Source organism: Cynocephalus volans, chromosome X, assembly GCF_027409185.1.
Source record: "Cynocephalus volans isolate mCynVol1 chromosome X, mCynVol1.pri, whole genome shotgun sequence".
Lineage (NCBI taxonomy): Eukaryota > Metazoa > Chordata > Mammalia > Dermoptera > Cynocephalidae > Cynocephalus > Cynocephalus volans.
Genome location: NC_084478.1, coordinates 162,734,777 through 162,760,426, shown reverse-complemented (window position 1 = coordinate 162,760,426; position 25,650 = coordinate 162,734,777). Strand labels below are relative to the sequence as shown.

Sequence of the window (25,650 nt, the reverse complement as noted above, 5' to 3'; positions counted from 1 at the left end):
AAATTATACTACAAAGTTATTGTAACCAAAACAGCATGGTAGTGGTAAAAAATAGGCATTCAGACCAATGGAGTAGACTTGAGAACCTAGAAATCACTCCTCAGGCTTATAGCCACCTGATATTGGGCAAAGGCAACAAAAATCTACATTAGGAAAAAGATTGCCTCTTCAACAATTGGTGCTGGGAAAACTGGATATCCAAATGCAGAAGAATGAAACTTCTTATTCATCTCTTACCACATACTAAAATCAACTCAAAATGGATTAAAGACTTAAGTATAAGACCTGAAACTGTAAAATTACTAAGAGAAAATATAGGTGAAACACTTCATCAATTAGGTCTTGGTACAGGCTTTATGAACATGAGCCCAAAAGTACAAGCAGCAAAAGAAAAAATAAACAAATGGGACTATATCAAACTAAAAACTTTCTGCATAGCAAAGGAAACAATCAACAGAGTGTAAAGACAACCTACAGAATGGGAGAAAATTTTTGCTAACTGTGCATCTGACAAGAGATTAATATCCAGAATATATGTAGAACTCAAGCAATTATACAGTAAAAAATCAAATGACCCAATTAAAAGTAGGCAACAGAGCTGAATAGACATTTTTCAAAGGAAGATTTGTAATATAATTAGAAGTCAAGAAGTGTAATGTCTCCAGCTTTACTTTTTTTGCTCAGGATTGCTTAGGCAATTCAGAGTCTTTTGTTATTCCACATGAATGTTAGGATTGCTTTTTCTATTTCTGTGAAGAATGTCATTGGTATTTTGATGGGAATTACATTGAATCTTGTAGATGTCTTTGGGCAGTATGGACATTTTTACTACATTGATTCTTCCAATCCATGAACAAGGAAGGTCTTTCCATCTCTTAGTGTTTTCTTTAATTTCTTTCAGAAGTGATTGTAGTTCTCATTGTAGATATCTTTCACCTCTGAGTTGTCCTACATTGGCTTTTGAAACCCCTCCCCTTGCAGCTTTTCCTGCAAGAGGCCTCAGAGGCTTAGCACTAGCCCTGAGAATCTTGCCTCTTGCAACTCTGACTCCAGGAGGCATGAATCACTGGAAAGCAGACCCAGAAGTCTCCTCCCAACCAAAGTCTTAATGGAATCAAAAATGATCCATCCTACTCAACAGGCAACATAAAACAAACCTTCAGGAGAGATTCTTTCTCTCCAAAAGAAACTCAAGTAACTGAAGAAGCAACTGCTCCACCAAAAGACCAAGCATCAATGTAGAGATATGAAAATATGAAAAAAAAAAAAAAGGAAACTAGGACATCCCCAAAGGTATGTAATAACACTCAAACACAAGATCCCAGTCTACAAGAAGCCCTTGAATTGTCTGAAAAAGAATTCTGAGCAACAGTCATAGGGAAATTCGGTGAGATACAAGAATGGACACAAAGGCAACACAATGAAATGAGAAAAATAATCCAGGATATAAAGGAGGAAATCTACAAAGAGATTAATGCTGTAAAAAAAGAACTCTTGGAACTAAAACACTCATTCAATGAAATATGACTTTTTGAAGCCTGATCTGAGAGACATTCTAAATTTGAAGAAACATATTTATAAAGCATGCATTGTCTGGAAGCACTTCATAAGAAAATAAACTTCTTTTTTGTTCATACAGTGTTGAAAAGGATGGTCCAATGGACTGTGGTTAAAAGAGGTAATACTAAAAAGTGGCTATCTGAGAAGAATTATTTCTGAGTTTCTTAAGGATGATGACAGTTGTGGCAGACAGAATCTAAGATGGCACCAGTGATCCCATCTCCTGATATTTATCCTTGTGTAATCACCTGTCTTTGGGTTTAGGTAGCATTTGTAACTTGCTTCTAACAAATAGAATATGCTAAAAGTGGTGGGATTTCCACAGTTACATTACATAAGATTGTAACTTTTATCTTGATAGTAGATTCTATCCCTTGCTAGCTTTAAATGAAGCCAGCTGCCATGTCATGAACAACTGCATGGAGATTTCTATATGGCAAGGAACTGAGGCATTTCTCCAGCCAAAAGCTTTGAAACAACTGAGGCCCCAGTCCAAAGTCCAAAAGGAACTGAAAATTCTCAACAATGCCATAAGTGAGCTTAGAAGTGGATCCTTCCCCAGCTGAGCCCCAGATGAGACCCAGACCCTGTCCAATATGTTGATTTTAGCCTCAAGAGAAATCCTGAGGCAGAGAAACAACCTAAGCTGTGCCAGGATTTCTGACCCATACAGCCTGTGTGATAATTAGTCTATCATTTTGAGCTAAGTTTGTGATAATGTTACATAGCAATAGATAAATAACACAATAAAAATAATGGTAATGATTGCATTTTGCAATTTTTATTTGATGAGTGTCTTTTGTGTATCAAGCACTCTTCTAAGTGATAATATGAATAAATAGATGATTGATTGATAGATAGATAGATAGATAGATAGATAGATAGATAGATAGATAGATAGATGATAGATAGATAGATCTAAATCTTCAAAATAACCCCATGAGTTAGGGACCATTTTTAGTCTCTTACAGATGAAAAACCTAAGACACAGTAAGTTTAGCTTTGTCTGAAGCTGCATATCTGGTTATGTACAAAGTTCATCCTGATTATCTCTTCCCTATGATGTATTAATCATTATCTAGCATTAAAAGAATAAGTTGAATTAATTAAAGAGTATTGTAGAAGAGCCAAGAATTCCAAAAGTTAGGTAAAGTAATGTCTATCAATTTTCCTGTGCAGAATCCAACATTTACTCATATAGGTATTAGGTTTTATTATTCTAATTGAATTTTAGATTAATTTGTTTTGTGTTTCAAAAAAATTGCATTTATGAGAGTAAAAGAAATAAAATCAATAAAACAGGCAGTGATTTAAAATATTATTCCTTTGGTATGATGTTATCTATTGACATTTTATTTTCCAGTTGCACTTTTTATTCCAAAATCTTCACCTCCAAATTCAAATCTATATAACTCCAGTCTGAATTATTACAACATTATTAATAAATAAACAACTTCTCTCTGACCAAACATAGTACCTATTACAGAGAAAAAAAATAAGTAAGCTAGAATTTAGGTCAGTAGAAAATATAAAGACTGAAACATGGAGAGAAAAAAGGATAGAAAATACATATATGATCATAAGAAATATAAGCAAATCGATGAAAAGAAAATGAGAAAAATGAGGAAGAGGCAATATTTACAGAAATATTGGGAGATAATTTTTAAACCTAATGGCCTGCATCAAACCACAGTTTCAGGAAGCACTCTAAACCCCAAGCAGGATAAATAACAAAAATTGTATCTAGACATATCTTAACAGCACTGTTGAAAATCAAAGATAAAGATAAAATTCTGAAACAGCCATATAAAAAAGGACACATTATCATCACCTTAGGAATAAATAAGATGAACAGCTAATTATTTGATAAATATGAAAGAAACAAAACAAAATGTGATTATATTTTATGCTGCCAAAAGAAAATAACCACCAACATAGAATACCAAATCTAGTTAACCTGTCCTTTAAAATATTAAATAAAAGCAAGTACACCTAAAAAAAACAGGAGATTCTCTGCCAGAAGACCCACATAATATAAACAGAACTTTTCAAGAAGGAGAATTATCTCGGTTAGAAATAAAAAAAAAAAAAAGAAAAGCCCAAAAAACAATAGGGAATGCATATAAATCTAAATAAATATTGACCATAAAGAAACAATAATAACAAAGTCTCATGGGGCTTAAAACAGAGAATAAAAAATATGTAAAGGGTGCAAATGTTGCAAAGAGGTAAATGTGCAAAAAATATTTGTAGCAACATTATAATAACAAAAAATGTTGAACAACCCAATCTCTAACAACAAGAGAATAGATAACTAAATTATGCTGAAGTTGCAACATATGAGAGAGAAAATGAATAAACTAAAACTGTATATATCAGCATAAATAAATCCTAGAGGCAGCATAAGTTTAGCTGAGAAAAGCAAGATAGAGATGATGACATACACTATGGCATTATTTTCATGTAGATTTAAAAAACTGAGTAATACTGCTTAAGAATGCTTATAACATAGTAGGAGTATTAGAAAATAAAAGCAAGGAAAAGATCAAAGTAAATTTAGAGAGTGTTTGTCACACTGAGGGAGGCAGGGGCACAGGATAGAGAAGAGGAACACAAAGATAGCTTCAACGGTATTGGAAAAGTTCTATTTCTAAATTGGGTTATGAGTTCACAATTGCTCATTTTATTACTAGGCTTCCTAAATGTACATAATTTTTACTTATATTATTTGGTACATAACAATTTTCTTTTGGACGATGGTGATATTTACTAAAAACAAACAATTTGGGGGAAACATTTCAAAAACAGATTTGTAAACATAATGCTTCTCATTTCAAATGGCAGTACTTTGAAATATTTTTGCATGTTTGACTACATAACTTGTGTTCTCCTGAGATGAAAACAAGTGACGGTTTCAATCAAGGTCAACAAACAAACTGAATGAAATGCAAATGTGTACTGTTTGAAGAATCATAGTATTTTTTACAAATTTCTAAACTTCTATGTTTTAAGGATGAGTTTGCATTAAGAATGGTCAATAAGAGACTATTTTTATCCAAAAGTATTTCATCTTCTCATTACAGGCTTTTTTTTTTTTTAATGTGCACAATGTTTATTCATAGACAATGGATCCTCAATATTTTGAAAAAGGGAATAAATCACAAATTTGGGGGATAAAAGAGACCAGATAAAAAACATCTTTAAAAGTCTGAAAAAGCAAAATAAAATTAAATAATAATAAATAATATAAATAAAAACAAGCAAGCAATATAAAAGTCAAAAATTAAAATAAACAAATATAAAAAGAAAATTAAAATTAAATTAAAATAGGAATGCTGAAAGTTTCAACAGACAGACAAGTTTTATTCATTTCCAGACAACTTTTATTCACTTAGAATCTTAAAGAAATTACTTGAATTTTTAAATAAGCCTAAGCTTATTCTGGTCCAAGCACTGTTCTAGTGTCATGACTGTTTTTGCTGCTGATCAAAATCATTTATTAATTTTTTAATGTGAACCAGCTTGTTATAAAGATATATGCATCTATACTTTTCTGCATCATAAGTAGGATTATTCTGCTTCATCTTCTGATATTCTAACAAGATTTTTTTACTAATGTCCTGATATTCTTTTGATTCTGGAGAAAACTGCTTCCTTTCTGAACCTAGCCTAAGAAATATGCTAGATAACATCAGCATCTTGGAATACATGGCCCGATATTCATCATAATCTGCTCTGAATTCCTGCTCATATTGCTGACGTTGCTCAGAGGAAACTATAGTGAAATAGTTAGTCAAATAATCTAGGAGCACAGATGGTGAATGGGTATTCCCAGAAGCAGTGCAAACGTTTTTAACTCTCTTACTGCAATTTGGCTTTGCATCTTCATCTTGACTTTTAGGATCTGTCTTCTCTTTCTCCATCATCTCAACATAGTACTTTTGGCTATTTGCTTTGTGTTCTCTAAATGTATATTTGACCTCATCATCAGACATCAAAAGTTCTCTCTCTGTGAGCTTTGGATACTCAGTTTGAGTTGAAATCGATGCTAACATTTCCAAAGGAGTATGTTTACTTTGGTGGCTCTCTAAGATGCTACTATTTTGACTAAAATTATCAACATATGGATATTGAGTCCCAGATCTTTTTAGATTGCTACAAAAATGGCAGTTGGAATTTACAGGCAGAGGAGAATTTGAAATAGGGAAGTGGGTTGCCCGCGATGATGGAGAAATGGGATTGGCTTTAGCTGCAGAGGGTGATAGGAGACCTGCAGAAAATTTTTTAGTGGTATTATTAAAATGACCATTTGATGTTGACTGCACTGTAGTTGCCAGGTGAGATATTCTAACTTTTTTTTTCCTTAAAGGATCAGTAAAATAATTGAAAAGTTGTTTCTGAGAAGGTGGTGTGTCATCTGTACTAGAATCTATAGAAAATTCTGGGTGATTGGTGGCATCAGCATTGTGAAATGGATCTGCTTTTCTTAAAAGTATCAACTCCAATACCTGCCTTTCTAGGTCATTGTATCCTGGCCAGTCCTTTTGGATCTCTTTATAAAGATGATCCTTTAAGGTGTACGAAAAATTCTTGGTATTCAGATCAGCTACTTTATCCAGAATTTGTGCAAGGGAGTCCTCAGCATTTTTTGGGATGCCATCTTTCCACAGTCGAATGAACAGCTCATGTTTCCTATAGTCCTTCAATGCCAGTAAGTGAATTACCCTGTCCCTATATGGCCGCATATTGAGACTGCTGGCAACCCGTGACTTTCGAATTGTATATGCTGGGTTAATGGGTGCTGTTTTTTTCCTCTCAGGCACTGGATCTGAAATAGCTTTAGGTGCTCTCCGAACTGGCACTCTTTTCTCTACATATCGTTTTCTATATTTTTCCCATTTATTGCAGGATTTCTCCTCTGCCTGGGCCATTCTTCCTTGTGTCATCTCATAAGAGCCATTTGTTCCACACACTATCTTCTTATCTTGTATCATGTGTAGACAACTGAGCTGTGAGGGACTACAACTTGAAACAGTTTGTTGGATATCATCAACTGTGTCTTGATGGTTGCCTTTACTCATATTTGATAATTGAAAGTTAAAGTTGGTGACATTGTACTGTCCCAGTCCTGTGATGTTTGGCTTCTCCACTGCCATATCTCTTTCCTGGTGTACAACTTTCCCCACTGTTCTGCCTCTAGAGGCTGCCAAATGGTTGTACCTGTAAAGACCAAAGTTTAAATAGTAAAATATTTTAGAAAACAATGACTAGGATGTCGTTGGAAAAACTGTCTCTTACTACTATTGTTTATAACACTGTATTCTAAAAGATTTTGTTCCAATATGACAAAGGAGAGAAGTACCTGATCGAGACAGAACTTGGAGAGATAAAGTTGGTTGTATGCATCTGATCATTTTCCTTTCACATTTTTAGTTTCTCTCCAGGAGTAACTGTTAATCCAAACTGGAAAGTGTTAAATTATTATCTGAGCTCAGTGTATAAAAACCATCTCCTCCCAATAAATCCAATATCAAATAAAGGTATTTGGTGGGGGAATCAATGGGAGCCACAAGCTTTCAGAAAATAGAAGAGAAGGCTTCTGAATGGCATGATTAGCATCAGACACTCCTTACATTTACTAAGACATGCAAGCGGGCTGTTGAGTCTTGGGGTTGGAGCCTGACATATCCATAAGGGCTCTCATTTGATAGCTAAACAAATTTTTTGGATCAATAATAGGTAAAAACAAACATTTTAGATTGCCTGTTTCTCTTTCTAAACTTTCTAACCATCACTAATAAGTGAAAAGAATTTTCATCTTCTCAGCTGCCTCTTGTGTTCATTATTCTGCTCTTTGCACTTGTTCTCCAGAGTATCCTCAGCAAATCACAGGCTTATCCAGGTTCTTAAGCATGAATATTGCCCAGGTTGAAAGAAATCTTGCAGCTAGGCATGTGGGAGGTTTACAATTTAGTCATAGAATTATAGAGATTACTGGGAATCAGTTCCAATCAGGTTCACCCAAAAAATAATTAGGCACAAGTCTCCTTCCTTACCCCTCTTTATACTCCAAAGTTTATTTTATTCTCAGATTTTTCTACCTTAACTGATGACATCAATTTCCACCAAGTCACAAAGCTAGAAAACCTGTGTCATCTCTAACATCCCTCCAAACATACTTCTCACTGATTTTCCTCAAGAACATCTAGTCAGCCACCAGATTTTCCATCCATCCAATATATAGGTATTGATCACCTGTCATGTGCCAGACACTGTTCTTGATGCTTGGGTATATTGCAATGAACAAAGCAGAAACAAACAAAAATTTCTGCTTGCATGATTACTACATTCTTATCAAGCTTTTCCACATAACATCTCAAATCCACCCTTTCCTCTCCCATCCATGGCCATTGTCCAAAATTAGGCTGAGAATATCTTAGTCTATGTTATGTACTCTTCCTAGCTTGATTGCTTGCTTCCAGTATTTCTCTGTTCTTTGCTAACAATGATTCCAATCAAATTTTCTTTTTAAAAAGTAGCTCCTATTACTTAAGTAACAAAATAAAAACTTTGGTGAAGCATACAAGACCCTTCTTATTCATTCCTCAACTTATCTTAAAACCTGTGCAATGTATCTAAAAGCTGCATCGATCTCCTTACTGTTCTCTGAATATGCCCTCAAACTTGTTCCTGCATCAGCCTTTCTCTTGGTAGTCCTGCTCACTAAGGCTCTTTCCTCTGAACTTCGCTTGCTTCACCCTTTTACTTTATGTAGCGAATCCTTGCGTGACCTTTCTGTCTAAAACAGCGCCCTACACACATACCTACTCCAAGACTCTCTTTCCATTATCCTGTTTTACTTTTCTTCAGAGCATATTTACTACCTGAAATTATATTACATAGATTGGGTTTGGATTTCGTCAGTCTTTTGCATACATAGTAAATACTCGGTGCACATCTGTTGTGCAAATTAATAATATCAATGCTATCTACTTTTAAACATCACTTGTGATGTGTTCAGCCTGCTAAATTTCTACTCAAACTTAGAGCCCCAGCTAAAATGTTACTTCATATATAGCATTTTCTTCTAGTCAAAACTGATACTTCCCTTATTATAATCCCACAGCACTCTGTACAACCTCTATGAAAAACACCACACACTGTATCATAATTACTAATGTGTTGGTTTCCTGCACTAGACTATATGCTTTTGTTAACTTCACAGTAAATTTGTATAAAAAAGAACGAAATCACTCATGCAGAGAGAACATAAAATCCTTCCTCAGAAATCCAATGAACCAATGAAGTATATTCACCAATACAGTATTATAATATATGCACAAATGCTTTGTTTGATTCTTCCTATATATCTCTGGTAGACACAGGAAGAAAGAATTTATCCTTTAGTATCTTTATTTCTGCAATCTTTGAAAGAATAAGTAAAATATTTCTAGGATAGTCCTATTCCCGGTGGAAATAACAAGAACAAAATATATGCATTGGCAAGAGACTGTGAGGATGTGCACATTGTGACAAAAAGTACAAAATGCTATTGACAGACATTTTAAAAAGACTTGAAAACATGAAGGAAGATTTCATGATCTCTGAGAAGGAAACTGATTATTATAAGGATGTCAAATACTTTCAAATTACTACATACATTTAATACAATTTCAATAAAAACTTCAGCAAAGATTTTTTTCCTTTGAATCTGTCAAAACTATTCTAAAATTCAACAGTAAGAAGAACAAAAAGAATTTCGCAAAGGAGACTTACAACAGGGAGCCTCCCTACCTGATGTTATAACATAAAGCTACAATAATTAACAGAGTGAGGAACTAGTATAAGAAGAGATGAAAAATGATTAAAATTGAACAGATATCTGAGACACAGCACCCAGGAATTTAATACATAATAAAAACCATCAGTAATGAGTGCAGAAAGGGTAGATTACATGAACACTGTTTAAGAGAATTTGTGAACATTTTAGCAAAAACATCAAATTAGAATCTTCCATCATAACATATTATAGAATGAATTACAGATGTATCAGGGTTAAAGATAAAAATAAAACTAGTAAAACAAAAGACTTGAAACCTAAGAGCAATGGTAATAGTCATATAGAAAAACATGAGTACACTTTACTGCATATGAAATAATTATCATATTAAAGGACACTCAGATTTTATCTCATCAAGCCCCCAAATTGGTATCAATGTAAGGAAAACTTGAGGAATGATCTGATATCTTTCTGTTTGGAGGCACACAGTATAATACAACAACTGTGACCTAACTAGTACTGCTGAAAAGTTATTTGTTTGCATGGGCTTTGAGAAATTGTTTAAATTATTTAATACTATCCCAAAATTATGATTAGGTTGTTGGCAATAATAAATTGTATTCTAAAAATATATGTGAAATTGAAACTCTCTTCTAAGTAGTTTAGTTTGTCAAATTGTTACTATCATGGAATAAATATTTAGTTTACAAGACATTGTGTGATTGTATGAGAATAACAAATAAAATGACTACACAACAAATGTATTTTGAAAAGTCATTGGACAGTTGCTGTCCCATTTTGGCAAACCATTCATAGCTCTACCTGAATCTCCAGCAAATGCTGAAGCAGTTGAAATGACAAATTATTATTAATCAATTTCACTTAAAGTAATATACCAATATCTCAGATTAATAATGCTTCAAACCTGCCGTTGATCACTGTGGTCACTCCACAAAAACTAATGAGACTACAAACTCTGGGCAATCCTCTGTGAGAGCAGGAGGTATGGGGAGCCATGCCCACTCATTTACACCAAGTATCTTGGATCTCACTGATACCCATCCTATAACCCATTCGCTTGTTCTGCAGTAAAACAAAGTAGGAGCCACCCAAACCCCATTTGAATCATTCTTGCCAATTCTCAAACCTCTTGAAGTCTAGCCTAGTTTAGAACTATTTCTACTATTCCTTACCTATTCATTGTTCTTGGTCATCATCCAAATTACGAGCACCAAGAGAGCTCTAATCTTTTCTGCATGTCTTCACACTGCTCTTGCTTTACTATGTAACCACCCAATTTTTAGCCTTGTAGAATTCTAACATCACAATTAGCAATCTCCTCCAACATTCTATACCTCCTGATTTAAAGCAATACTCAACTTTCCCCAAAGATGCTACTTTACAGTAGCTCTATCAAAATGTAACAACTTATCTTCTCAGATTCTCTGTAACTCAGAGTTGGTTTATTAGTCTGATCAGGCTGCTAGAATAAATTACAATAGACTGGGTGGCTTCTAAACAACATATATTTATTTCTCAAAATTCTTCAGGCAAGGAATCCAAGTCAATGTGCCTGCAGATTTAGTGTCTGGCTAGGGCCTGCTTTGTGGTTCATAAACATTGATTTCCAGCTGTGTCATGACATAGCAGAAGGGTGAGAAATGTCTCTGGGTTCTCTTTCATAAGGGCACTAATCCCATTCATGAGGATTTCATCCTCTTGATCTAATCACCTCCCAAAGGCCCCACCTTTTAATATCACCTTGGGGGTTAGGATTTTAACATACAAGGGAGATTTATAAAAGTTCATGGAAAGATTTTTTTTCAGTTGCTAAATAATAATTTATTTTTATTATTTTATTATTATTATTATTTTTAATTTTATTTTGTTGATATACATTGTGGCTGATTATTGCTCCCCATCACCAAAACCTCCCTCCCTCCTCCCTCCCCAACAATGTCCTTTCTGTTTGCTTGTCGTATCAAATTCAAGTAATTGTGGTTGTTATATCTTCTTCCCTCCCCCCTGGTTTTTTTTTTTGTGTGTGTGTGTGTGTGTGAATTTATATGTTAATTTTTAGCTCCCACCAATAAGTGAGAACATGTGGTATTACCGTTTAATTCTATTTTTCCACAAACTTTTTGAGTACCCTTTTATGAATTTGGGGGAGACACAAACATTCAGACCATAGCATTCAAACATGCCCCCCAAATCCATGTTCTTCTCACATGCAAAATACATTAATTTCATCTCAGTAGCCCCAAAATTCTTAACTCATTCCAACATTAACTTGAAAATCTAAGGTCAAAAGTCTCATCTACATGTCTTCTAAATAAGATAAGGGTAAGACTCAAGATACAATTCATTCTGAGGTAAATTGCTCTCCAGCTGTGTGTCTGTAAAATTAAATACGTTGTGTGCTTCCCAAATACAGTGGTGGGATAGAAATAGGATAGACACGTCCATTTCAAAAGGGAGAAATATCCGTGTAAAAGAAGAAAGGAGTAACAAGTCCCAAGCAAGTCCAAAACCCAACAAGGCAAACAATGTTACAACCTAAGGCTCAAGAAAAAAAATTATTTGATTTGAGGCTCTGACTTCCAGCCCTTCTCCCACACTGGTGGGCACTGCAGAAACACTGGTACAGAATTTCCACCTTATGGACACACTGAGGTGGAGATCCCACCTTCTAGACACACTGGGATGGTACCCCCACAGGTTTGCCATGCAAGAAAGAGTTGAGTCCTTGAGGTTCTGGGTGGCCCTGCCTCTATGGCTTTGGGTGGCCCTTCCCCCATGTCACCTCTGTGCATGGGTCTTACCCCTTAGGTGGCTTTTTGTGATGGCCCCATCTTCACTGCAGCTCTGTCTGGGTTGCATGCCCAAGGTTCCCCTGGGCTATAATCACATTCTGGTGGTTCTATCAATCTGGGGTCCCAGCCCCCATGGTTCCACTGGGCATTGCACTAACAAGCGTTCTCTGTGGTGGCCCAGTTCGCACTGGGGCTCTTGCATTCTGGGCTTGTGTGGAAGGCAGCCTGATGATTTCTGAATTGCCTGTGGGTCATTCTCCCATTGTCTTGGACAATGAGTCTTGATTCCTCTTTACAGTAGTCCCCTCTTTTCTGCAGGGGATACATTCCAAGATCCCTAGTGGATGCCTGAATCCTATGATTGTTGTCCATTAAAGATCACCCACTTCCATTAGCTCCTCTCTGAAGGGGGAGCTGCCTTCGGGTTATTTTTTGTCTTTCTTGGATAGTGTCCTTTGAAGCAAAAAATCAAAAGTTTTCAGTGTCATTAAAGTTCAATGTATCTATTTTCTATTTATTTGCTTGCACTTTTGATGTTACAAATAAAAATCATTTGCCTAATCTAAGGTCACAGATATTTAACTCTATGTTTTCTTCTAAAACTTTCATAGTTTTTGTTCTTACATATGGATCCTTGTACTATTTTGAGTTAATTTTTGTACATGGTATGTGGTAGGGATCTAACTTCATTCTTTGCATGTGGGTATCCACTTGTCCCAACACAATTTGTTGAAGAGATAATTATCCTTTTCCCAATCAATAATATTTGCACCCTTGTAGAAAAGCAATTGACTATGGTATTATGGATTTATTTCTACCCTCTTAATTCTACTCAATGGATTTGTAAGTCTTCCCCTATTCCCGTAATAACACTGTTTTGATTACAACATATGTAGCATTGTAGTAGGGTTTAAAATCAGAAAGTAGGAGCCCAACAACTTAGTTTTACTTTTTTGAGATTATTTTGGCTATTTGGGGGTTCCTTACCATTTCATATGAATTTAAGATCAACTTGTCAATTTCTGCAAAAAAAAAAAGCAGTTGGAATTAAATGATTGCATTGAATATATAGATCAATATTAAGTCTTCCAATCCATGAAAACACTGGTTTTCCACTTATTTATTTAAGTCTTCCTTAACTTTTTTCAAAAATGTTTAGTAGTTTTCAGAGCATGAAATTTGCACTTCTTTTGTTAAATTATTTCTAAATATTGTATTCTTTGTGGTGTTATTTTAAATGGAATTGTTTTCTCAATTTTATTTTTAGATTGTTCATTACAAGAGTACAGACATACAGTTGATTTTTATATATTGACCTTGTATTCTAGAACTTTATTGAACTCACTTATTAGCTCTAATGCTTTTTTTGTATTCCTTAGAATTTTCTATATACAAGATTAAGTCATTTGCAAATGAAGTTAGATTGCCTTTTTTGCTTCCAAACTGAATGCTTTTTATTTATTTTCCTTGTGTAATTGTCCTGGCTAGAATTTTTGGTAATATATTGAAAAGAAGCAATGACAATAGATATTCTTGTCTTGTTCCTAAACTTAAGGGGAAAAGCATTCAATATTTCACTAGTGTGTATGATGTTAGCTGTGGAATTCTCATAGGTGTCAAGAAACTTTATCAAGAAGAAAGTTTACTTCTTTATTAATTTGCTGACTTTTTTTTATCATAAACAGGTATTGAATTTTGTCAAATGCTTTTGTTTTGTCCCTAGAGATGATAGTATGACTTCTGTCCTTCATTCTATTGTTCTGGTGGTGTACCACATTAATTGATTTTCGTGTGATGAATGACCTTGAATTCTTAGGATAAATCCCAGTTGGTCGTGGTTTATAATTCTTTTATATGTTACTGGATTTAGTTTGCTAGGTTTTTCTTTAGGATTTTTAAATCAATATTCATAAGAAATATTAGTCCATAGGTTTTTTTATTTTTTCTTATGGTATCTTTATTCTGATATCAGAGCATCACTGAATGAGTTAGAAAGTTTTCCCTCTTCCTCTATTTTTAGAAAAAAAATTGAGGGAATTTTATTCTTTATTAAATGTTTGCCAGGATGTACCAGTGAAGCCATTAGGGCCTGAGATTTTCTTTGTGGAAAGTTTTTAATTACTATTTCAACATTTTAATTTTTAGATATATTCCTACTTTTTCATTCTCCTTAAATCAGTTTTGGCAGTTTGTGTCTTTCTAAAAAATTGTCCATTTTATCTAACTGATGTAATTTGTCAGCATATCGTTTGTACTGTTTTCTAAAATTATTTTAATTGCTGAAAATGGCAATAATGTCCTCTTTTCAATTTCTGATTAAAGTAATCTGAGTCTTCCCTTACTCACTTGGTCAACCTAGCTAAACATTTGTCAATTTTGTTGATCTTTTCAAAGAACCAGATTTTGGTTTCATTTGATTATTTTACTTCTATTCTCTAATTTATTAATTTCCATTCCAATATTTATTTTCTTCTGTAAGTTTGCTTTGGGTTTAATTTTTTTTCACATTTACAGATGGTTGGTTCTTGGTTTTTTCTTATTGATTATGCATATTCATGTGGTAAAAAGCTGACTGTGACCACCTCTGCCCAAGATGTGATGCCAGATCAATACTATCAGCATGCCCATTACCAGAAAGTGCAATTATTCCCCATATCCCACATCCAATTAATCTCCAACCTCCCACCTATTCCCCCTGCCCCCACCCCACCCTGCAACCCTAGATTTGTTCTCTCCCTCTACAAGTCAAAAACACCACTGTGGTCTTTCTTTCCTTCCTTCTTTCTCTCTTAGCTCCCACTTATTAGTAAAAATATGCAGTAATTTTCCCTCTGTACCTGGCTTATTTCACTCAACATAATTTTCTCCAAGCTCATCAGTGATGCAGCAAATGGCAGAATTTAATTCTTTTTTATGGCAGAGTACTATTCCATGGTGTATATATACCACATTTTCCCTATCCAGTCATCCATTGATGGACATTTAGGTTGGTTTCATATCTTGGCTATTGTAAATAGAACTGCGTTGAACATGGGAGTACAGATATCCCTTCCTTTGGGTATATGCCTAGAAGTGGAATTCCTGGATCATACGGTAGATCTATCTGTGGTTGTTTCAGAAACCTCCATACTGTTTTCCATAATAGCTGTGCTAATTTACAGTCCTATGAGCAGTGCAGGAGTGTTCCCTTCTCACTACATCCTTGACAGCATTTTTTATCCTCTGTCATTTTGATTATAGCCAGTCTAAATGGGGTGAGGTAATATGCCAGTGTGGTTTTAATTTGTATTTCCCTTATTATTAGTGATGTTGAGCATTTTTTTAAAGTGCCTGAAAGTCATTTGTATGTCTTCCTTAGAAAAATATCTATTCAGCTCCTTTGCTTATTTTTAATTAGGTTATTTATTTTTTCACTGTGCTGCTGCTTGAGTTCCTTACATATTCTGCATATTAATCCCTTGTTGGATGTATAGTTTGCAAATATTCTCTCCCATTCTGTAGGTTGTAATTTCACTCTTTTGATTGCTTCCTTTGCTGTGAAGAAGCTTTTTAGTTTGATATCATTCTATTTATTTATTTTTTTTGTTTCTTGTGCTTTTGAGTTCTTGTTCATAAAGTCTGCGCCTGGTCCTACTTCCTGAAGTGTTTCCCTTATATTTTCCCTTAGTAGTTTTGTAGTTTCAGGTCTTATACTTAAGTCTTTAATTGATTTTGAGTTGATTTTGGTATATGGCGAGAGGTGCAAGTCTAGATTCATTTTTCTGCATGTGTTTTCCCACCACCATCCCAGACCCCTGGCCCACCTCTGCAGAAGGCAAGGCCACAAGCCATGATACCACCAACGTGTGTGGCACCCAGGCAGGCAGAAGAACAGGCCAGTCACCCACCCAGGCCCACCCCGCATGCACAGGAGGCAGGCCACCATGCTTCAACACCACCACAAGGTTTTGCATGGCTTCCACAGAGGTGGTTAACAATAGCCACAATGCAGTTAGTACTGTTGCAAGGATGTGCCTTAGTAACATGCACAACCACCATGCAGGGGGCCCACCATAGATCAGGACAAAGATTTTATGAATAATACTTCAGAAGCACAGAGGACAAAAGCAAAAATATGCAAACTATATTCTACAAACCGAATATCTTCTGCACAGCAAAGGAAACAAACAGCAGAGTGAAAGGCAACCTGCAGAATAAGAAAAAAAATATGCAAACCATGCATACTACAAGAGATTTATATCCAGAATATACAAAGAACTCAAACAACTTAATAGTGAAAAAACAATTAATCTGATTTATAAAGGGACAAAGAAACTGAATAGACATTTCTCAAAAGAAGACATACAAATGGCCAACACTGCTCAACATCACTAATCAAATGCAAATAAAAATCACAATGAGATATCATCTGACCCTAGTTAGAATGGCTATTACCAAAAAGACAAACAATAAGAAGTGCTGAAAAGGATGTGGAGAAAGGGTAACTCATATATTGTTGGTTGGAGTGTAAATTAGTAAAGCCACTATGGAAAAGAGTACTGAGATTTCTCAAATAACTACAGGTAGAACTACCATATGACCTAGCAATCCCACTACTGGGAATATCTCCAATGCAATAGAAATCAACTGGTCTAAGAGACACCTGCACTCCCACATATGTCATGGCTCTATTTACAATAGCCGAGATTTGGAACTAACTTAAATATCCTGCAATGGATGTCCAGACATAGAAAATTTTACATATATACAAAGTACACAATATACACAATGTAATACTACTCAGCCATATAAGAGAATGAAATTCTGCCATTTGCATCAACATGGATGAGCTTGGAAAATGTTATGTTAAGCGAAATAAGACAGGCACACAGAGAGAAACACCACATTTTCTCACTCACAGGTGGAATCTAAAAAAGTTGATCTCATAGTGGTAGAGAGTAAAATAGCAGTTACTAGAGATGGTAGGGGTTAGGGGTGTAAGGATATGTTGGCAGAACTATACAAAATTAGAAACTTGCAGTTAAATCGGAAGAATAAGTTCTGGTGCCCTAGGGTGACAACAGCTAATAATATTGTACTGTATATTTCAAGACAGCAAGAAAAGACGATCTTGAATGTTATAATCACAGAGAAATGATAAATGTTTAGGTGATAGATATGCTAACCATTCTAACTAGATCATTATAAAATATATGCATGTATTGAAACAGTGAACTACCCCATAAACATGTACAATAAAAAATAAATTAAAATTTAAATAAATAAATAAATAAATAAGTCCTTTGCAGCCATTAAAAAATGTATATATATTAGGAAAAATTGTCTTGCATTAGCTAAGAAAAGAAAGGAAAAATATAATGTAAGTAATCAAGAAAGGTGATTCAAAGGGAAAAACACACCAAATTTCTTGTTTTTCCCCTAAAATTTATAAGAAAAAATTCTCTAAATATTAGAGGCTGCTGTGGATTGAATTTGTGTCTCACAAAGTCCATGTATTAGAAACTTAACTCCCACTGTGACAGTGTTTAGAAGGTGGAAATCCTACTATGGTAATTGAAATGTCCTTGAACAGGTGATTAAACTGTGAGGACCATGCCCTAGTAAATGGAATAAGTTGATGGTTTAATGGTGTTTGTGTGCATGGTTCTGAGGGCTTTAAAAGCCGAGCACATGAGGAGCTATCTCTCTCTCTCTGCTCCTCATTCTGCCATGTGAGACCACTGCATCACTGTCGCCACCATTAGGGTCTTAACCAGAATTCTTTCCTGGACTTTTGACTTCCTAGCCTCTGAAACTGTAAGCAATAAATACTGTTTCTTTACAGATTACTCAGTTCCAGGTATTTTGCTATAAGCAACAGAAACGGACTAATACACAGGCCAGCCTTGAATAAATTTTATCTCGATGATAGTGCTGTAATAGGAAACTTAAGCCTACCCCTCTTGCACAACATGTTTCTGAGTCAACACACTACTCAGGTAGTAGATATTTTTAAAAATACTCAGACATTCCTCCATATCTTGACCCATAATTATCACCTGCATATCTTTAGCCAAGGAACATTATTTCCTCCTTTGTAGTATCACATTCCATAACTCAATAGGAAGGAATTTACTAGTGAAAAAAAATGCCAGATAACATGTTCTCCTGATGGTCTCTTCCTCAAAATCATTGAAGACTCCCATATTCATAGTAAGATCAGAGCTAATTTAGACATTGACTTACTACTACCCTTGTGTCTAAATCAAGTAAAGTAGAAGATTTAGTGAAGGCTTCAGACTTTTTTGTGGTCAAAAAAAAGGGGTGAATATCCTTGACACTGGTCTTGACAATGATTTTTTTTTTTTAATAGGGCACCAAAAACACAGGCAGCAAAAGCAAAAATGACCAAGTGGGACTACATTAAACTAAAAAGCTTTGGCACTACAAAGGAAAAATCACCAAGAGAACGAAGAAACAACATATGGAATGTAAGAAAACATGTAAAAAACATATATTTGATAAGATGTTAGCATCCAAATATATTTTAAAAAGTAATTCTTACAACTCAATAGGAAAAAAACCGTATATAACCAAATTAAAAAATGGGCAAAGAACCTAAATACACATATTCCAAAGAAGAAATACAAATGGCCAGCAGCCATATAAAAAGGTGTTCAACATCACTAATCACTAGGGAAATTCAAAATAATAACCACATTGAGGTATCACCTCACAACTTTTAGAATGGCTATTATCAGAAAGACAAGAAATAAAAAGTGGTGGTGAGGGTGTGCACAGAAGGGAACACTATCACCATGCTATTGATGGGAATGTAAATTGGTACAGCTATTATGAAAAACAGTATAGAGATTCCTCAAAAAATTAAAAATAGAACTGTTACACAATCCAACAATCCCACTGCTGTGTCTATATCCAAAGGAAATGAAATCAGTATCTCGAAGAAATACCACCCCATGTTCATTGCAGCATTATTCACAATAGCCAAGAAATGAAAACGACCTAAGTGTCTGTGGATGAATAAATGGATAAGAACATTTGGTAAATATATATTTATTATGTATATGTATATATGTGCATGTACGTATGTATGTACACACACAATGAAATATTACTTAGCCATAAAAAAGGAAAGAAATCTTACCATTTGTGACAACATGGATAAACATGGAGGATGTTATGGTAAGTGAAATAAGCAAGACACAGAAAGAAAAATTTTATATAATCTCGCTTATATGTGGAATCTAAAAAAGTTGAACTTATGAAATCATAACAGAATGATGGTTGTCAGGGTCTGGCAAATGGGGGAAATGAGATGCTTGTCAAGGGGTACAAATGTTTAGCTTTAAGATGAATAAGTTCTGGGAATTTACTATACAACATCATGACTATAGTTAATAATTCTATATGGTTTATTTGAAACTTGATAAGACAGAAGATTTTGTGTCCTTCAAAGACACACATGCACACTTATGCACACAAAATGTTAGCTACGATGGTGATAAATAGATTAATTAATTTGGTTTTGGTATTTATTACACAATGTATATGTCTATCAAATCATCACGTTGTACATATTGAGTATATACAATTTCTATTCTTCAGTTAAACATTTTAAAGTTTAAAAGAGGTTATTTTGCTTGAATTTTCAGGGAGCCAGAATTCAATATCACTTTAACTACCAGAAAGAGTAAAAAAGCTAGTGACTCATATACTACTAGATCTTTAAAATACTGAGACATTAGCTGCTTTTAGCCCTCATTTTTACAGAAAAGGACAGTAGTTTGGTAAAACTCCAGCATGACAAAATCTTCCCTGCTTCAGTAATGAATGGACACAATTGGAACCTCATTTTAAAAAGAAAAAAAAAAAACACCAATTTTTATGGATATGAAATGTAAACACAAAATGAGATGTTAATTATACAATATTCCATCGTGAAGCATATGAAGGACAATAGAACAACAAAAATCAAAAACACTTTATTCCGTGAGAAATTGATAAATTTGTCAACAAGGGTGGTAGTTGTGGAACTGCAGAGTAGGGAACAGATAACACTATTTCAGCCGTAGAATCAGCAGTACCGCTTACATTCTCTTGCTATCTGGTTGTAAGGTTTAAATATATGTGTCCCTCCAAAATTCGTATGTTGGAACCTAATTCCCAGTGTGACAGTATTAAGAGGTGGGACCTTTTGAGAAGTGCTTAAGTCATGTGTTCCATTCTCATGAACGGGATTAGTGATCTTATAAAGGAGATTAAAGGGAGTGCCCTTGTCCCTTTTTGCCCCTTCAATCATGTGAGGACACTGTGAGAAAGTGTCGTCTGTGAGGAATAGGCCCTCACCAGACGCCAGATCTGCTGGTGCCTTGATCTTAGATTTCTCAGCTTTTAGAACTGTAAAATAAATTCTGTTGCTTAGAAATTTCCCACTCCAAGGTATCATAGCAGCAGTAACAGTTTAAGACACCCAGTTCCCTGAATATCAAGTCTCTTCCATCCAAATTTAATTTTTGTCTCCTGAAACCATTTCTCCATACATATCATTATATTGTAATGGATTAGTATTACTTCTGATGCACAGTAACTGCTTAAAAATACTTATTGAAATAAATTATATATACATCCCTACTTCCTAAATCTAACATTCATTTCTAAGGGACCCTACTACCATCCTTCAGCACCTCCTTCTTTATCACCTTCAGCCTTCTAAAACAATTTTAAGTAGAATTCTCCTTTCTAGTTTCAAATCAGGCAATTTCTATTTTTTTCTTCTTTTATGCAGTCAGTCACATGGCATATACCAAAACATTTTTGGGAACAGAAATACAGGTTTTAAAATACACAATTTGATACTTTTCAATTTTTTAACAAGTGGACTATATTAATACAAAATTGTGTTCAAGTGTAGTAAAAATTTGATTAGATATTTTCTGAAATGATATGTATCCCTATTTATAAATGCTTTTTATTTATTTTCAGCAAATAAAGGGTGATGTTATAAAATTGAGTGTTGACTATCATTCAGCCAATTGACAAAGACTACATATTCTTTGGGACATTGATTCACTGGTTAGAGGAACATTGGTATTGTGACATCTTTAATGGTAATGCTTTCCTCCAGAAAATTAGAGAAAGCAAATATATTTCCATCAAAGGTAAAGAAACAATGGACAGAGTGTTAAACATCCTGAGATTGGATCCTAACTCAGATTCTCTAAATGTGTGAACTCAGGAGAGGTTGTTTTAAGAGTTTTGTTTTGTTTCATTTTGCTTACCTCATTTCGACTCAATTTAAAATTCTAAAATATTGGGTGGTGTACTAGATTGTCTACGTGGATATTTTTAGTTCTACACAATACAGTGAATGGTTATAAATATTTAATTTCAGTTTCTGAGTCATGCGTAAAAATAGTATCAAACACCAGCTTTGCAGCAGGAAACCTTTCTCTACCATAGCAACTACCAGGATCATGTTACTTTGTAACACAGCAGAGCTGGAAGTTTGTGGCACAGATGAAGATGCTTATTATCTTACTATTGTCTACCATCACAAATACAGGCAGATGGCATTCCTGAATTAGAGATAGTAAAGGAAAATGCTTATAAACCAGGGGGAGGAAAACCATGGGATCTTTTTGTTCTACTTGACCAGAAATCTCTCTGGTTCAGCCAGTCAACAAGTATAGATTCTAGGCACAATCAATAGTTTTTAAGTGTGGGGTATTGCTACAGATTGGATGCTCTTCCAATTTCATTGAGGCTTAATCCCCACTGTAACTGTTGAAGGTGGGAAATCCTATTATGGCAATTGAAATGTGGGGTCTTGAAGAGGTGATTGGATTGTAGGACCATGCCATAGTGAATGAATTAATAATGGTGGTCAGGGCCATGGTTCTGAGGTATTTAAAAGGAGGGTGCATGAGAAACTAATTGTCTCTCTCCTCCACCATTTTCTGCCATGTGAGGCCCCTGAGTCACTGTTGCCACCACCAAGACCATCAGCAGATGTGTTGCCTGGACTTTAGACTTCCCAGCCTCTGAAAGTAAGCAATAAATTTTGTTTACTTACAAATTACTCAGTTTTGTATATTTTGTTATAAGCAACAGAAACTGACTAATACAGAAAATGTATGCAAAGATAAACAAGAAATGTTCATTGCCTTTGAAGTTCTCACAGTTGTGTGTGAAGGGAAAAACATGAATTCAACTAAATATAAGGAAGTGTTATTAATGTTATCATGGAGTTAAAACACAGCTTATACAAATACTACTTGTATTAGTCCGTTTCTGTTGCTTATAGCAAACAGAATACCTAAAACTGGGTAATTTATAAAGAAATAAAATTTATTTTTTACAGTTTTGGAGGCTGGGAAGTCCACAGTCCATGAAACACATCTGTTGAGGGCTTTCTTCTTGGCTGTGACTATCTACAGCAATGCAGGGTATTGCATGGTGAGAAAATAGCCTAAGGAAGACAGTTAACCTTCTCACTAGCCCTCCTTATAAAGCCATCAGATTCATGCCCATGATAACTCATTACTTCATGAATGGATTAATCCATTTGGAAGAACACAGTCCTCATGATCCAATCATCTTTCAAAAGACCTCTCCTTTCAAATACCATAATTGGATTTTCCACCCTCTGAGCACTGTTACAATGGAGATCAAGTTTCCAAGACATGATCTTTTGGGAAACACAGTTGACCCATAGCATTACTTAAGGGTAGAATAAAACCTTAAGAACTTAAAAACTTAAGGATAGAACAAAAGCACATACCCAGTTTTCCACATTGAATAAATAAATAAATAAAATGAATGTAAATTTATAAATAAAATTAAAATTAGAGTAACCAAGAAAAGTGTTATGAAGAATAGCATATTTGAGCCAGTAGCTGAAGTCTAAGTGGGTTTTCAGCATGTCTGTGAGAGTAAAAGGGAGGCAATCTAGGTAAAGGACACAGCCTGAGCACACCCGTAGGCTATGATTTAAAACAGCCTGAGGTGGTAGCAATGAAAGAACCCTGGTGCAGGGGAGTGGGAAATTAGGCTAAAAGGAACCTGTGAGGCTCCTTAAATGCCATACTAAAGATTTGACATTTTATTCTACAGACAATGAGGAATCTTAAAATTTTTATGAGGAAGTTATCATGCTATGTACATATGATGAAATACAAATTTTTATGAATACCACTTCAAGAGAATGGAAATTGGCTTGTAGAGGGGCTTGAATGGACGACTAGAGCCCAGTTTGAAAGTTATGGTAATAACTGAGGAAAGAAATTATGGTAGCCTGTATTGAGGCAGTAGAGGTAGTAATCAAGAAAAAAATATAAATAATAAAGTGCATAAAATTTGATAATTAGATATCACTGATGGAGAGAATGATGAGGAATCAATAGTGACCATGAGAGATTTTTTAAAATTTGTATTTTAAAATTATTGTACATTTATAGGAAGTTGCAAAGATAGTAGATTAGTAGAGAGGTCCTGTGCAACATTCACAGTTTCCCCCAATGATTACATCTTAAATAATTATAGTACAATATGAAAACCATGAAATTAAAATTTGTGTACAGTGTGAGTATAGTACTTTGTCATTATACCACATGTGTAGATTTGTGTAATGTCCACCATGAAAATCAAGATACAGAACTATTTAATCACTGAAAAAATTGTCCTCATGATGCCCTTTATAGTCACAAAAAGCCCCCTGACCCTCACCATTCCTAACTCCTGGCAACAACTAGTGTTTTTGTTTTGTTTTGTTTAATTTATCAATACACAATGTAGTTGATTTTCATTGCCCTTTACCAATTCCTCCCTTTTTTGCCCTCCCTCTCTTCCTGCTCACCCTCATCAATATTATATCTGTTCACTTATTTTGACAAGTTCAAGGAATTGTTATGATTGTTTTGTCTTTTTTCCCACTTGTTTGTTTATTTATTTATTTATTTTTATTAGCTCCCACATATAAGTGAGAACATTTGGTATTTCTCTTTCTGTGCCTCGCTTATTTCACTTAACATAATTTTCTCTAAGTTCATCCATGTTGCTGCAAATGGCAGAATTTCATTCTTTTTTAAAGCAGAGTAGTATTCTATCATGTAGATATACCACATTTTCCTGTCCATTCATCCAGTGATGGGCATTTAGACTGGTTCCTACTCTTGGCTATATAAATAGTGCTGCAATAAATATAGGAATACAAGTATCCCTTTGATAAGATGATTTCCATTCCTTTGGGTATATACCCAGCTGCGGGATAACTGGGTCATATGGCAGATCTATCTGTAATTGTTTAAGGAACCTCTACACCACTTTCCATAAAGGCTGAACCATTTTGCAGTCCCACCAACAGTGTAGGAAGGTTCCCTTTTCTCCACATCCTTGCCACCATTTATTATTCTCACACTTTTAGATATTATCCAACCTAAATGGAGTGCAATGATAACTCCAAGTGGCTTTGATTTGCATTTCCTGAATGCTGAGTGATGCTGAGCATTTATTCATGTGTCTGTTGGCCATTCGTATATTTTGCTTAGAGCAATGCCTAGTCGGCTCCTTTGCCCATTTTTAAATTAGTTTACTTGTTTATTTGCTGCATATTCTGGATATTAATCCTTTGTCAGATGCATATTTTGGAAGTATTTTCTCCCACTCTGTTGGTTGAATTTTCCCTCTGTTAATTGTTTCTTTTGCTGTGCAGAAGCTTTTTAGTTTGATATAATCCCATTTGTTTATTTTTCCATTGGTTGCCTGTGCTTTGGAGGTCATATCATAGTCTATGCCCAATCCTACTTCATGAAGTGTTTCCCCTATGTGGTCTTTTAGGAGTTTTATTGTTTCGGGATATATATTTAATTATATAATCCATTTTTATTTGATTTTGGTATATGGCAAGAGTTACAAGTCTAGTTTCATTCTTCTGCACATGGATGTCCAATTTTCCCAGGCCAATTTACTGAAGAGGCAGTCTCTTGCCCAGTGTGTGTTCTTGGTACCTTTGTCAAAGATCAAATGGCTGGAATTGTATGGGTTGATTTCTTAGTTCTCTATTTTGTTCTATTGGTCCGTGTGCCTGTTTTTATGTCAGTACCACACTGTTTTGGTTATTATAGCTTTGTAGTATAGTTTAAAGTCAGATAGTGTTATGCCTCCAGGTTTATTTATTTGATTTATTTATTTATTTATTTATTTATTTGCTCAGGATTGCTTTGGCTATTTGTGGTCTTTTGTTATTCCGTGTGAATGTTAGGATCGTTTTTTTTCCATTTCTGTGAGGAATGTCATTGGTATTTTGATGGTGATTCATTGAATCTATAGGTCACATTGGGTAGTATGGACATTTTCACTTTAATTCTTCCAATCGAACAGCATGGGATTATCTTTCCATCTTCTTGTTTCCTCTTTAATTTCTCTAAACAGTGATTTACTGTTCTCATCGTAGAGATTTTTCACATCCTTGGTTAACTTTATTCCTAGGTATTTTACTTT

At 34.7% G+C, this 25,650-nt stretch overlaps 1 protein-coding gene across 1 annotated transcript; it reads right to left on the bottom strand.

The window, feature by feature from the left end:
- Positions 1-5,024: 5,024 nt before the first annotated feature.
- On the bottom strand, positions 5,025-21,436 carry LOC134368502 (RNA polymerase II elongation factor ELL2-like). Its single transcript, XM_063084947.1, has 3 exons — positions 21,432-21,436; positions 5,984-6,780; positions 5,025-5,830 (listed from the first exon to the last, which is right to left on the bottom strand). The coding sequence occupies exons 1-3, from the start codon at positions 21,434-21,436 to the stop codon at positions 5,025-5,027; spliced, it is 1,608 nt and encodes a 535-aa protein (XP_062941017.1).
- Positions 21,437-25,650: the final 4,214 nt, after the last annotated feature.

What these genes read in the sequence shown, in the direction of transcription:
- LOC134368502 (XM_063084947.1), bottom strand. An exon ending in AGAATTTTCTATAGATTCTA is followed by an intron (nt 5,831 to 5,983) that starts GTACAGATGACA and finishes AATTTTCTGCAG; the next exon opens with GTCTCCTATCACCCTCTGCA.